The sequence below is a fragment of the Mastigoproctus giganteus genome, chromosome 8, assembly GCF_048544385.1.
Source record: "Mastigoproctus giganteus isolate SK-2022 chromosome 8, ASM4854438v1, whole genome shotgun sequence".
NCBI classification, from domain to species: domain Eukaryota; kingdom Metazoa; phylum Arthropoda; class Arachnida; order Uropygi; family Thelyphonidae; genus Mastigoproctus; species Mastigoproctus giganteus.
Window position 1 is genome coordinate 83,929,244 of NC_143582.1, and position 16,517 is coordinate 83,945,760.

The 16,517-nt window shown below is 36.6% G+C and overlaps 1 protein-coding gene across 1 annotated transcript in view; it reads right to left on the bottom strand.

The window, feature by feature from the left end:
- The window catches only part of LOC150081687 (protein qui-1-like), a 706,673-nt gene that overhangs the window by 19,715 nt on the left and 670,441 nt on the right, over nt 1-16,517 (bottom strand). Inside the window, exon 25 of the mRNA XM_090378807.1 lies at nt 11,035-11,271. Within this exon, the coding sequence (XP_090234933.1) occupies nt 11,035-11,271 (237 nt within the window). The remainder of the gene's footprint in view (nt 1-11,034; nt 11,272-16,517) is intronic.

A 16,517-nucleotide genomic window follows, 5' to 3' on the forward strand; every position in this document is an offset into this window, starting at 1 on the left:
AACAAATATCATATCAAACAATCTCTGATATATACAGACTCTTTAAGTGCAATCAGTACCTTTCAATCTACCTTTCCTCCCTCTCATCCCGTTCTTAAAGAGATCCGGTCTAAATTATTTTACCGTCAACTTATCTAAATTAAAATAATCTAAATTATTTTACCATTAACAGCCAACTACAAGGTTACCTTCTGCTGGATTCCTGGTCATGTCGGCATCCAAGGCAATGATCGTGCGGATGAGGCTGCTAAACATCCCAACTCTGGATCTTACAGTCAACTGTAAGTTCCATACACAGACTACAAATCCATTATTAAAAAACATGTTGGAAACAATGGTCTCACCTCTGGCAATCTCAAACCAATAATAAACTGTTTCAGATAAAAAAAAAAGAGCCTCAACTGTGGACATCTAGTTTTAGAAGAAACAGGTGACAAGAAGTAATTCTGGCAAGGCTTCGCATCGGTCATTCACATCCAACTCATCTGCATTTGCTTTTGGGAGAGACTCCTCCTCAGTGCTTCTTTTGCCAGTCGCACTAACAATAAAACATATTCTCATTGAATGTCCCCACCTTTTATCTGTCCGAAATTCCAGCTTCAACTACCTCTCCAACTTGCAGGAACCCTTAACCATATCACATATTCTTGGTAATGAAGCAAATTTCGAGGATCTGTTTAAGTATTTAAAATGCATAAATTTATATAATAGCATCTAATCATAACGTGAAATCAGTGATACCCAAACCATGAACAGGCACAATATGGCCCAAGAGGCCCTTGTGCCAAAAACCTCAAATACAACAACAAAAACAACAACAACATAACAATATCTTCAGTCACAGTAAGTAGGTCTCATTTAGAGAACACCTTTGAAAGTGTTTAGGATATTATGGAGAGTGACTGATACTAGTATTCCATTAAAGGTCATCAGTTTTAATAGCTGTTCAAACTGTTTTGATTTTTCAGTTTCAGTTATGCTCCCTGGACTGGAGACATTTCACCATTTCTGGGGAGTCCTGCAACAGACTAGACATTTTGGCATTAAGAATAGTGACAGCCTGCCTACAGGTTGGGCAGATAGAGAATCACCAGAAAAATTTTTATGTTGTGATTTTGTATCTTTGTTCGCTGTCTCTTTGGACAACTGAAGTCATGTTCTGTGATGGTAACTCTCATGCTTGGAGGTTCTAATGATAAGAATATGTCTATGGTTAATTTCAGCCAGGTTAAATTAGCTGTGCCATTGGGAGTCAGGAGTACTGCCAGTGGGACCAAGCAAAGGGAGCAAGTGTTAGTAACTAAACTATTAAACAAAGGCAGCTTTCCTTTCTTAGTCTTTTCAAAGATAGGCTGCAATAAAATTTTAGTTCATGCATTAAGAGCATGAACTAAAAAAAAAAAAAAAAACATATTGTGTATAACACTTGAAGCAATTGCTTAGCCACACAAAATGCTTGGCTCCCAGGGCCTAACTCACCACAGGATGTAATTGTATGTGCTGCTTTGGGATTTATGTTTCTTATATCTTTTACCAAATAAAGAAAGCACTGAAAGAACTAGGTAACCTGATTATTCAGCTTCCTCCTCCTTTTTGTGTACTGAGCAACTTTAACAGTCCCCACTTTCTCTGGTGCATTTCTCAAATAGTTAGACAAGGAAAACTAAATGAATCTATCTCACTGTTGCTAATCCTTATATCCACTTGCCCATTGGAACATCTACAGTGATTGACCTTTCAGTGGTCAGTTTTAGAGTACCACCTCAAATGGGATCACATTACCCAACTGTTTGCAAAATTCAAAACAGATACCAACTTAAAATGGAAATTCTCTAAAGTGAATCAGAACACATTCACCACTATATCTCCTTTGATGATCAAAATCTCAGTTTACTGATAATGTTGACAGATTTTACCATTAGAAAGTAATGCTGTGCTACCAAACTTCTGCAGGGTTGTAGAGATATGAACACACAATAGAACAAAACCTATTATCATGCTAAAAAAGAAAGGAACAAAGCACGGAACCTGTATTAGATGTACCCTAGAACTGACAATATTATTAATTTCAAAACCATGCTATATAAGAAAAAAGACTGGGTTATAGTTTATTTTAATTTATGAAGTATACGAATAATGGAATAATTAAAAAAAAAAACAAAAAAAACTGGAAGGTAAATTTCTGCTAGCATTCTCTTGAGTGGTAATTGCAAGTGCCCAGGTCTTTTGCTAGTCTCAGCCATATCTGCATATGATTCCAACAAGATAAAGTAAAAGCAAAGCAGCACAAATTGAATATCAGTACCAATCTATTTCTTCTGTGTAATCAACATTTACAATATTTGAAGTGCAGAAATCTTTATATAGATCAAAGAGTGCACTGGGCACTGACAAGATCTATTATATCATGCTCCAAACACTGGATAACAAAGCTCCAACTTATTATATCTGTTTTTTAACAGGATTTTGTATCTGGTGTGTATCTGGAAGCGACTACTTGAGATCCTGACATCTGATCACTTTCAGAGACTAGCCTTCACCTGCCCTAAACCTGGAAAAGAGCCAGGACATTTTCCAGCTAATGTTGGAAAAGTTTGGTCCATACTGCATAACTATTATTCAATATCCCTTAACAGCTACTTAGGTAAGCCAGTGGAAAAGATTCACAATAGGAATGAATGTGGCTTCTGAAAAAAGTTAGTCCAAATTGATCTTATGGTTGAGATTGAATCTAATTTATGGAATGCTTTTAGCAAAATTGAACAGAATGTTCAATTTTGCTAAAACTTTGGTCAACTACCAGTGGGGTCAACTACCAATATACATTGGTAGTTGACCCCATAGAAATTTGGAGTAAGCTACAAATGTTTCACAGCGTTTTTTTTGAAGTGCATGACTGCAGTACTCTGTATAACATGTAACTTTGTGCCAAGAAGGGAACTTACTGTTACCTTGAAAGGTAACAGTACATGACAAGGTAACGGTAAGCTCCCTTCTTGTCCATATTTTCATCATTACTTCAGTTTTTTCAATTTCCTGTTCTTTTCTTGCTTCTAAGGTCATCCATGATTTGTATGCTCTGCTTATAATTACAATTATTGACATAACTTATTAGGCCCTATTCTTGCCGCAAAATTCAAATTCATTCTTAACACGTGTTCAATAGCATACAGAACATGTTGGAAACATGTTCTGTTAACATTTTGTTAAAGAAATAGTGTATTACCTGTATACAGAGAGAGAATCAGATCTAACAGGCAGAAAATTGAGTAGGGGTGCCATAAAATAAAATAAATTACTTAAGGTGCTATTATTAAAAAAAAAAGGTTGATAACCACTGCTCTAGAATCATACTTCAGTTTTCTCCCCAGGACCTATCAAATGGGCACACCGCCCAGTGAATTTAATTCACCCAGCCAAAATTTAAGTGATTCTTGCGTTACCATATGGTACTGCTCACTGATATCGATCAGTATTAATTCGAACATACTATGCGATCGAGATCAATGAAACAGGAGCATATGATGTTAAATTATGTAATTAATTTTTGCTCTGGATCGCTTAAGTCACATTTATAAATAAGAAAATTTTATAATATTGCGAAGTATTACATTTCCACACACCTTCTTGGATCACAAAACTTACTTTTGTATCATTATTTTGTGCAACAATCATTGTGACCCACAGTTTGAGAACCACTGTTATAAAAAATGGTAAGATACAATAATTTCATAATTTATGTGCAGAGAGGATCTTAGTTATTCACAAACAAGATTGATTTTACTTGTTATATGACATTAAACATTTGTCCACCTTTATCAGAAAAGCCTTAAAACATTATCTCTTGGTCATCTGCAATCTAATTGCTCTATCCCCCATTTTTTTTATAAGCTACACTTTTACCACATTGATGGTGTGGTAAAGCACAGTCTGAAGTAATGCAACATTGACTATCAGAATTTGTGAAGTTATATAAAAGTTTTTATTTCTAAAATAATAGAAATACAAATAATAATATCATCTGTTTTGATAAATTGTTGAATAAACTAATATCAGAAGATTTTCCATTTTTATCACAGTCAATGCTAGTGTTGGGTGATCATAAAGGCAAAAAGTAGTCTTTATTTGGAGTTCTACATATTTATTTCTTTGTTGGTAGGAGATTATTAGCCACTCAGTCTGTGGCATGCCATTTTGTGTGGTTTATTCAGTATTATGAGTACAGTCTGTCCTCGTATAGCACGATAGTTGCGTTCCTAGAAACCCTCGTGCAATGCAAAATCGTGCAATATAAACAACAGGCCCTATGGGAAAAGTAGGGTTAGGTGCCGACCACCCAAGATTGAACACACATTTGGAACCAAAACATTACCAAACACAATAAATAATCGGGTAATTTTAATCGTTATAAAATACATAAGTATTTTATAACGATTAAAATACGTAATAAAAATAATATTATATTATAATAAAGTATTTTTAGTATTTTTTAATACTAAAAAAGTATTTTTTACGGATAAAATACGTATTTTATTCGTAAAAAATTTATTATATTAAATAAAATAGTCGTAATAAAATACTTACGTATTTTATAATACGTATGTATAAATTATAATACGTAAGTCGTAATAAAATATTGTTAATGCTTTTGCTTCTATCGTAAGCAAACTTGCTTTTTGTTTGATTTTCTATCCAAAGAGATGACAGCCGTTCCATCTCTTCCAATTGTATGTGTCTTAATCTGATGGATTTTAATTACACTTTGAGTTGTTCCCGCTATGAAAGTTGTTTTTATTTTCTCTGCATTCTTTGTAATTCTCGGCGTTGCCTCATTTAGGTCTGTAGCACGTGCAGTATCACACGGTCTTTCATTTCGTTCAAAGCTTTTCACAATTTCATATTTTTTCTCTATCGACAGAAGCGGACTGGCCATAAGCCTTACGGGGGAAACCACGGTGGGCCGGAGGCCGGTGTGATTTCGGCCATAAACCGTAGTATGAGGCCACTACAAATTTTCCCGGGGAAGAATTTTTGATCCAGTCCGCCTCTGTTTATCGATGTTTTGCTTTTATTTTTCTCTCTGAATATGCAGTGTCTTCACCAGGACGCTTCCTTTTCACACCTTTTAAGTATTTTACTAATTTTTAGGGAATAAAGCGCAATTACAAAACGAGGAGGCACGCTTGATACACATAAACAAAGCTCAGCGCATGTAGCAACTGAATAAACAACACCGTAAGGGCCGAGATACACTATTAACACCTCACATTTTTACTAAAGCACATTTCTGGGGGTTACTACCATAAAACAATAAAAACAATTTCCAGTTGCGTTTCTGCTAGTGGAATCTGTTATAAACTGGTAGTAAACTCGATCAAATTGCATTTGCGATTATATCGATAGCTGGAATTGTGTTGGTTTTTACGTTATTATGGTGAAATGTGTTTCCCCTTCACTGATATAAAACACATAAATACATTTTCAGAATCTACTTCGTTCCTATCGTGTTGCGTTCAGTTGGGGTGATTCCGCATTCGACTGCCATTTCTTGTAAACACAAAGGCGAATCGTGTATAAGCGAATTCGGTTCGTGTTATATAAGATAACGTTCCCCTATTTATAAATCGTGTATGATCGAATTCGTGTAATGCAAACACGTGTTATACGAGGACCGACTGTATATTTTTACAGGCTGAGAAACCTCAGCATAACTCATGGTGGGGGGGGGGGAAGCCACACTTTCTGTGAGATCAATTAACCTGCAACTGAAGAGGCATTTAAGAATACATACCCCCAGTCTCTGATGGTTTCAAATGAGTGGCAGGTGGCAATCCATTATACTTGTGTGGAGGGATTTTGATGTTAGTAAAGGCCAAAAGATCTAAAAAAGTAGGCTTTTGCTGCATCAGTAAAAAAATAAAAAAAAGCCTTGTCTAAACAAACTGTATTTCTCTTATGTATTTCTCCCACTGTAAGAAGGTACTGAGCTAATTACTCTTTAAACCTCAACTAACCAGAGAAGCAGTTTACAATTATGCTTCCTGGTTTTTGTGTTTCATTTCAATGTGAATTCAGTTTTCTCCCCACACAGGTGCCTTGTTTCGAAGCTCTATAACCCACATCATTGTAATCTCTCCTCATATGGACACCTCTTTGCTATTCTCACCAGAAGGAATGAATGTCCATCTTTGGACTCTCAAAGGTCAATTTCTTAATTCGAAGCTCTATAACTCACATCATTGTAATCTCTCCTCATATGGACACCTATTTGCTATTCTCACCAGAAGGAATGAATGTCCATCTTTGGACCCTCAAAGGTCAATTTCTTAATTTCCATACCTGAACATAATATTCCATTCCAAGTAAAGTTTCCACAAATTTGTATAATAGAACTATAACCTCCTCCTCTGTAAATGCAGTGGTGGATGAAACTACCAGATTCACCATTGTGTGGGGGTTCTGGAGAGGCAGGGGGCTTGACAGCTGGTTTGACATATTGTTAAAGATCACATGGAGAGCTGTTTAGTCATATGATGTGAGCAGGGGCAGAACTCTCACCAGAAGGAATGAATGTCCAAAGATGGACATTCATTCCTTCTGGTGAGAATAGCAAAGAGGTGTCCATATGAGGAGAGATTACAATGATGTGGGTTATAGAGCTTCGAAACAAGGCACCTGTGTGGCGAGAAAACTGAATTCACATTGACTTATAGTTTTGCCCCTGAGTAAGTCATTGAAAAAACACTGCATTCATGTAGACAGTAATTTGATGTCAGTATGGATAAATGTTGAGTTAACAGACTTTGAAAGAGGGATGATAGTGGGTGCCAGATGCATGGGTTACTCTATCATGGAGGTGGTACAGATGCACTATCCCCGTTCGACAGTATCAAAAGTATTGGGAATAACATCTCATCATGGACAGCACTGTGGGCAGAGAAAGGTGGTGGATGAATGTGGCCGTCGATGTCTGTTTTGTATTGTTTCAGCCAACAGGAGAATGACAGTGGCACAAATTACTGCCGACTTCAACGAGGGAGGTGACAGAAACGTCTCCATCAAGACCATCAGGCGATCATTAGACGCAATAGGTTATGGGAGCCGCCGACCCACCAGAGTCCCATTGCTAACACCACAACACAGGACTCAACTGGGCAAAAGAACATTGGCACTGGACCTTGGATGATTGGAGACAGGTCTCCTGGTCCATTGAGTCCTGTTTCCAGTTGTTTTGAGTGGACAGGAGGGTGTGTATCTGGCGGAAACTGCACAAAGCTATGCACTCGTCATGTCAACAGGGGTCTGGGGCTTGTTCAACTGCCACACGTTGGGACCTCTAGTACATCTAGACGCATCTCTGAATGGTCCAGGTTACGTGTCCATCCTTGCAGACCATCTGCATCCCTTCATGGTCATCATGCACCCACATTGTGCCCCCCCCCCAGAGCCATGGTGAATAGAACATGTTTCAAAGAGCATTCTGCAGATTTTACCACCATAGAATGGCCTCCCCATTCATCATACATGAACCCTGTAGAGAATCTTTGGGATGCTGTGAAAAAGTCCGTTTGAGCTTTGGATCCTCAACCCAGGAATTTAACGGAATTATGGACAGTGGGGGCAAGCATGGATGAAAATACCTGTCTAACACTTTCGTGACTAGTGGACTCATTGCCTTGCCATGCGCTGCTCTTATCCGGGCAAAATGTCTGCCTATCTGTTACTGGGTAGGTATCCCATGATTTCTGTCCACTCTGTGTAATATTCCCATTAACAATGCACGTTAGGCTTAACTTTTTCCAAACTATTTGGATAGACTTGGTATTAGTACTGTTTGCCACTATTAATACCAATACTAAGTCTGTCCAAAACTTTGGAAAAAGCTAAGCTTATCTTGTTGTTGTTAACTCCCCCTCCCAACCTTTATATCATCTGCAAATTTCAATATTGTAACCTTTATTCCCCTGTCTACATCATTCAAAACGATTAAAAACAAGGGTGGTCCTAGCACCAAACTCTGAGGGGCTCTGCTTATAACACTGGCCCACTCTGAAGAATGACCATTTTAACAACCAACTGTCACATGTTCTTCAGCCTTCAATCCACCTTGGATCATTTTGTCTATTATCCCAATAGACTAGTTTGTATACCAACTTCCCATGTGTAACTGTGTCAAAAGTGCATTACACATGGGAAGATAAATAAATACCTTGTTTCACAGTGACACAATTATACAAGCTAAATACCTATGTCCAAGCACAAAGTATTTATCTCTAAACTGATAATATTAAATTGTAAGGCATCAACTAAATAGATGTATCCACAATACATTTAAAAATATGAGACAACACCTGGGCAGCTGTTTTGAAGCTTATCGGCTTCTCTTTGGCTGGTTGCAGTCTCTATTAGCAAATGCATTTTGTCTAAGTGAGCCAGGCAATGTATGTAAATAAAACTTCCATTTAAAACACAACTGTTATGTCTGTGTTTACCTTACGCAGTACAATACTACAGGATTTCGATGTAATAGTTGAAATAAGATCAAAATTTTTATGTGTTTTCTGCATTTTATTTCAATCATGGAGGGACTTTATGCTTTCATTGAAAACTGAATGTTAAGTCTTGGGCAAAACCATGGATAATAGTCTTTTGCCTAATGATATTTGTCTAATGTAACTTAGAGACAAATGATAATTATCTTTTTAAATTGTATAGCATGGAATAATCACCTCATATCCCTACTAGCAAAATTTCTGCATTATCATTCACAAAACCCCATGTCCTTCCTGTCCTGGTGGCCTGTCTGCACTGCTCAGAGAACTTCATATCTAATGGCACAATTACCCCCAGGTCTTTTCCATTTTTGACCTACCCTGAGTGTATTAATATACAATTGGTATGTTAAGCTGGGATAACTACTACCCATATGCAGTAGCTTGCATTTGTCAATGTTAAACTTTAATTGCCATTTCTCAGCATACCTTGATTATTGTCATTAATCACCCTACCAACCTTTGCGTCATCTGCAAACTTAATGTTTAAGTCTGATATCATTATTAAATATAGAAAACAATAATGGGCTCAGCACACCCAGGGTCCTGAGCTGGATATCACCATTCTTCTGTTTCTTGGTGATTCCCTTCTACCTCTCTCTCTCTCTGGATAACTTGGAAATTTTTTTTTGGCTGGTGCAGCATAAGCCTCAGACTTCCTTGCACTATATGGCTAATAATAATAATAATAATAATAATAATAATAACCACTCTCTATCTTCTACTCAATCATCCCTTTATCAATAGCATTATCTTGCCCATAATGCCACACTGCTCCAGTTCGCACAGCAGTCTTTTATATGCAATAGTATCAAACTGAAATGTGAGTATATGATATCAAAATTATTTTTTGTATTCAGTTCCTTTGTTTCTGCATCATAGTATCCAATCAGAATGGTCAAACAGGATCATCCCTTAACAAATCCATGCTATAACTACAGTATAACGTTTGTCTACGTGGTCCTGCACTACTACTTCAACCAGTGATTTCATTATTTTCCCCTGGAACAGAAGTTAAGCTAACAAGTCTAATTACTCATGTCACCCTTTGAACCTCCTTTGTGAATTGAAGATACATTCACTCATAGTCAGTTGATAGAACCATCATCTGCATCCAAAGACATTTTCAAAATTATGGCTAGACGTTTGCCTCCCTTAATATAATTGGATAGATCCCATCAACCGCAGGTGCTTTTTTTATGTTTAGTCTTAACAATTTCTCTTCCAATTTCCTCTTAGTTATCACAAAATCATTTACCTCTCTGTTAGAATTTGATAAACTTCTGGCATCCCCTTTCCTTAAAGAATTCCTCATGTGTGAATATAGATGCAAAATACCTATTCAGTTTGCCAGCAACCTGACCAAGGTTATAGACAGTTAAATCATTGATATCAAGTGGACCAATGTGATTCATTCTCTTCCTTCTGGTGTTTACATAAGTAAAGAAGTCTCACTGTTTTTCTTTGCATCCTTTGGCCAGATTATTACATCCAAATCCAAATGGATCTCATAATCTGACCTAGCTTGCTGAGCCTTGTTTGTGACTTGATTGCAGACTAGTTTATACGTATCATAAGTTTTTCTATCAACTGATAATTTATCTCATTTATTTCTAATGAGACTTGGATCCATTTAGGTCTAAGCCTTGAGCAGTATTTCTTAGTTGGTATAAAAAGCATAATAGCTTTTATGATTACTACCTGAATGCTTCCCATTTGCTGTTGATAGCACATTAGTTTGTCCTATTATACAGAATTTAAAAACTGTCTGAGGACTGTAGTCACCGTTACAAAAGCAAAAGTCCTTCCCTCTACCCCTGATGTTAGTTACATCTTTAAGTAGATCTCACATCAATACTGTGATCACTGCTATCCAGTGGTTCTTTTATCTGCAGATTCTTAATGCATGAACAGTCATTGCTGATAATCAGATTGATAGTACTGTGTCCTCTTGTTGCCTCTAACATGCTGATGTAGAAAACAGTCATTCAATAAATCCACAAAAGTGTCCTGCTACTCTGTGAGTAACCAACCCAAAAATTCTAGTCAGTATCTGGAAAGTTCAAATCCCCCATTATAAGATATTCTGGTTTACTATCCCAATCTGCTTGTCTATATAGTTGTTTGTTATTTATCATTTTATTACAAAATAATGTTTAAAATATCTGTACAGTTTAATATATCTTGTGACCAGAAGGTCGATGATTTTATTATAAAATAATTACTTTAATTTTTGACTGAGAATATCATAATAAAAATGAATAAAGATTTCTTTATTAAAGACATGATAAGTTCATTTGAACAATATGATTTCAACTTGACATTTTAGAAAAATGAGTTAACTTGAAAGTTTATACTTATGTTCCTACCTTGCTTGTTATTACGAGCTCATATGCTAACTTTGAGCAGCAGATAGAACTAATTCAAAATAGCATAATGAAAAGGATGCCAAACTTAATCTTCAGAAAAGGACTCGACTTACCTGATGGTTTTGTTTCTTCACTTGCAAGTAATCCTTGTGGAAGTTCAACAGTCATCCCTTTAGATGGATTGTTGAACAAGTGGAGCACTGCTATTTGGGTATTGTTAGCTAGTTGTACAACTAAATGGCTCATATTAACTGATGCTGCCATGGTTATTATAGAAATATGAAGATCCAGAATGGAAATGCGTTCGCCATTTCTTGTGTTCCATAACTGTATTGTATTATCTGCAGCAGCTAAACATGAAAAAAAAAAAAAAAAATAGAATGTATAAAAGTTTATAATGCTTAACATAAAAGGATATCAATTTAATTTTCTTAACATCATATATGTATTCCCTCTTCCCATAACTGCAAAGATAGGTCAGTTCTATATACTGTATTTATTTATTTGCAAAAAACAACAAGACTCAGAAATAATACTCATCTGATATCTCATAGTATGAGATATCCTGAGTAACCAAAGAACGTAAACCTACCTAAAATAGTTAAGGTAAATTATAATCGGTATACATGAAGAAAAATTTTATAATTATATTATTCTCTATCAAAGGAAGTTTTGTGTTTTTCTCATTAGTTAATATCAGTAGAATTAGCATTATGCATGTAATTTAAGTTTCCTTTTATACTCTAGTTAACAATGCTCAGCTAATAGTAACAAATGGGCCTGGTGTACTGGGGTCCATGGTTTTTAATAACATACACGTATAAGTTATAAATCCAGTTTAATTAAACTGGATTTATAACTTATACGTGTATGTTATTAAAATGCTCAGCTAACAATGAACCATGAATATTTTGTGATGGCATGCAAATTCAAATCCACAAAATACATACATGTATTACAACAACTCCTAATATTTAGAAATAATTTTATTTCAATAATGTCAATCAAAACAAAGTTCATATGCTATTTTACCAGTTAGGGTAATAGATTCAATTTTGTATATAGCTGTGAGCAAACTAAGTTTGTTACAAATACAACAATATTGTATTGAGGAGGCACTTCATTATGAGTTGCTCTGGTATTGTACTGTGTATTAAAGGTTTGCTCCAATGGAGAACCCTTCAACATATTTGTTTGTTGTTGTTTGTTATTTGGTTTTTAGGAGCATTAGCAACTAAGGCCATATTGCTCCGGGGATATGCGGTGGTTAATCCCTGACCTTTCCGCATCCTCCATATTTGGTGGTCACGGGCTCGAACCCCAGTCTAATCAAGAAGCATGTGCTATGCACTGCACTGCTGCTCCTGCCCACCTGGCTATGGAGGCGCCCCCTTTAACATGGGCACCTGTATGTGGTGAGGAGACCTCCAGATTAGCAACACTGGGATCCAGTGCCCACAGCCCATGTTCCAGACTAACACCACAGGAATCTGGCATGTTTGACATATGCTATGACCCACAGAAATTTGGAAAGTGGAATCCTAGTGGTTAAGGGGCCCAGCTTCAACACACCACTTTGGCACCTGCTTCAACAAGATGGGTGGCCCTGGATGGCTCAGCCAGGATCAAGAGTCAGTTGTGTCAGTGGCATTCCCCCTACTCTCATGGTCTGAAAGACAGGATTCAGGCTGGCAGAGGTGTGGGTATAGTGTCTGCATAACCCTGGCATCCCACTCCCGAGTTCATTTATTAATTACCAGGTAAGTGGATGTCCCTTTGGGCTCTGTGGGAGTCCAGGCACTGAATAAACATAAAAACCACTATAAATCCTGATAGTCAAAATTCTTCTTCTGGGATCCCCTGCAAGGTCCCTCCAGAAAAAAATACCAGAGACTCAGAAAATGCTACCTCAGCAAAAAAACCCAGAACTGAAGATCATCAGGTCCAATACCCTGATACCTAGTTGTTCATTCTACCATTGAAAAGCCCGTAGCAAAAATGTCGCCTTTCTTCATCCAAAAGGGTTTGGAAGGGCTAACAGGCTCACCCAAAAACTCTGAACAGTTCCTCCAAGCAACATCTATTGGGGAAATACCAATTGTAGTAACTCCACACAAGACACTGAACTCGTCCTGAGGCGTAATCTCGGAATGGGATATATTCAAAGTGTCCGAGGGGGAAATCTGTTTGGAACTAAAAAGCCAAGGAGTGACAGCAAAGCGAATGTTGATGCATTGGATAGGAACCTAGTCCAGACTAGAAACCTCATCTTTACTTTTAACACACCAATATTTCCAAACAAGATTAAACCTGGTTATCTGAACTGCACAGTACATCCATATGTTCCAAACCCATTAAGGTAATTCAAGTGCCAGAAATATGGACATTCACAAATGGCCTGCCATGGTGACCTTGCATGTGTAAAATGTGGTTCAAAGAACCATGAGATGACATCATGCAAAGCTTCAAAACCCACCTACATTAATTGCCAAGGAGAGCACCCTGCCTACTCTTGAGCATGCCAGATGTGGAAGGAAGAAAATCCAGCCATGGCTCGCAAATACGAGTTCAATTAATGCATTTTTCAGTTACAACTATTTGAAAAAATTATACCACTTTACACGATGCAAATTTCCAGTTAACCCAATCTTTTTTTATGTGATAATTGAAAAAGATTTGAATCATGACATAAGCTTATTGTGCATTGAACGAGCAATACAAGCGTTTGCCCACTGCCCATTTCAGTGTGTCCCATTAACCATTGGAAGAAGACGTGTTACTTGTTTGTCTCCCACTAATAAAGTCACTTGCAGACTTGCATTTAAAATTAGAATTTTTAAATGCAAAAAAAAAAAAAATTTAATTTTTAAATGACCCAGATGAAAATGTTACTGCAAAGGAGATAACGGTAAAAGAGCTAGATGAAATCTTTCACACTGCAGAGAAGCTCAAACAAAAGGTTTGAGCTTCTCTGTGATATTTATTTCATCAGGGCCTAGAGAAGATTGTTGTCGGCTATCGGAGATTGATTGATGAAAAAAAAAAAAGAAAGCCAACACTGTTCACATATTTCTGTAACAAACAGTTTCTTCATTGTGTATTTTATGCCAGAGGTTCCCAAATTTTCTCAGTTGTGACAGCACCCTTAGTTTCTCAGTAATTTTTTCATGGCTTCCCTAGACCAAAAGAAATACCTAAGAGTTCCGTTTATTAAATAGTTAGGTCCAAACAACTTAATAAGTAATGATAAACTGCAAACTACCTCGAGCTAGTAGTTCACATGGTGTCTGAAAGATGTCGAGTATCACTGTGTTTTCCTCAAAAATTTAAAATATTTTGCGGCGCACAGTTTGGGAACTGTGTTTTATTCAATAAACATTTAATTCTATAATTATTTTCATTATCTTTTACATGGTATACAGTTAAAGTTATTTAAAAGATATTTTTTAAATTCTTTATGGACATTCCTGAAAGTCAAGGACCAATTATAATTTTTCCTATTGATTATTATATTCCATTAACATATTTCTGTTTTGTGCGATGCGCTCACAGGATGAATTAATCATGTTAATCAAGGCCAGCCTATACGACAACTAAAGGCAGAACTGAACGTCCTGTACCAGGAAGCCAGGAAAGCAGTTTAGCCAGTAAGCAGCAGTAAGGCATCATATGCCAAAAAAGTATTCAAGAAATGTTCCACTGGGACTCAAATGGAAATGACTGTACCACCGAAAGAGTCATTCACACCCATTGCTCGCTACTTACTGTGCTCAGAAAAACCAGCACAGAAACCTCAATCAGCTGCCACTCCAGTATTATCAAAACCGAGCATTAAATTAAAAATACAGAAAACTGAACTGCCCACATCAAGGCCGGATGTCGAAACCAAGGAGGTACATGACAGTTGAGTCTTGGAACTCTTTACAGAGGAGGAAATGGACACAGGACAGTGTCCATACTTACCCAAAAGAGATAAATCCAAGAATGATAAAAGTAATCCCTCGGAAGTCGACTGATAGATCCACAAAGCCCATGTAATGGCTATATTCCTACAGTGGAATTGTCATGGATTCTGGCACAAGACATTAAGGCACTTCTGAAAAAGCATGGGCTATCCTACTTTTGCTTAGAGTAGATTTACCTAAGTGCAAAAGATGAACCCAGAATGCATAACATTACTATTATAGATAAGAATATAAATGGAGATGGCCCTGCTCACAGAGGAGTTGCAATCCTCATGGAGAACCATACCTCTATTTCAGCCTCTGCAACTTACAACCAACGTAGAAGATGTAGCAATTTGAATTGCAGTGAGATTTTAACAACCAACGTAGAAGATGTAGCAATTTGAATTGCAGTGAGATTTTAACAACCAACGTAGAAGATGTAGCAATTTGAATTGCAGTGAGATTTTAACAACCAACGTAGAAGATGTAGCAATTTGAATTGCAGTGAGATTTTAACAACCAACGTAGAAGATGTAGCAATTTGAATTGCAGTGAGATTTTAACTGACCATTTCCTCTATATATTTACCATCTGGTAAATATATAGAACCAACGGCTTAATAGTGTGAATAGCAGTAAAGCTTAATAGACGGTACTCACCTTAGTTGATCTGCTTAGTTACATGAAGTTGGGGTGGAAATGAAGTTTAAATTGAGGTTTTAAATAAATTAAAATAAGTTGAATGAGTATGGAATTTTTAAAATTTTACTCAGGGAAGTAGAAGTGAACTGCCTCGTCCCTGGTTGTCATTTGAAAAATTGAAATTTAAAATAATATGAAATAAGCAAGGCCAATAGTCACAACAAGCGACTTTCATGTTAAAAGTCTTCGGTTGGCAGTGATAAGAAAGAAATTGTGTATTTAAAGAATTTCTATGTTCCCATAATGCATTTTGCAACATGTGGGAATCTTATGTGCGTAAGATTCCAGACTAAAATGTTCTAAAATGCTATTAATGTTAAGAGAGGTGCGATTAGCTAAAGTGTTGTTGGTCATTAGGAGTTCACGTAAGGCTTGTAATGTAAAGGGTAGATGTACATTGGTGTATAAAGAAACGACATCGAACGAGGCTAAGATATCTTTCACTAGAAATTATAGCAGAATTTATTTGTTCGAAAGCTTGGTTGGTGTTGCTGACCCTAAATTTTGAAAATCTCACAAGGGGTGATATGATTTTAATTAAAAAGGTGGATAGGTTGGCAAAAGCGGATTTGCTGAAAGAAACTATTAGTCGCAGGGGGGTGGCCAGGTTTGTGTAATTTAGTAATGCTGAACATATGTGGAAGGATGTTACTGCGTATACCAATTTGTTGTAGCATATGCAGGTTGATTTCTTTATCAGATCTTATTCTCCTCAAAATACCGTAAAGTTTATTCTTTAATCTGAAGATGTTATATGTGTTATCAATTTTATAGGTATCTTGGTCGGAGAGGATTTGTTCCATTTTATTGATATAAATGCTTTTATCTAAGATTACGATAGTGTCTCCTTTGTCGGCTTTTTGTACGATAATGTTTGGATTTTTTCGTAATTTGTGTATGTTTGATCATTGGGTTGGGGTACAAGTTGTGAATTAATGTGAACCTGTT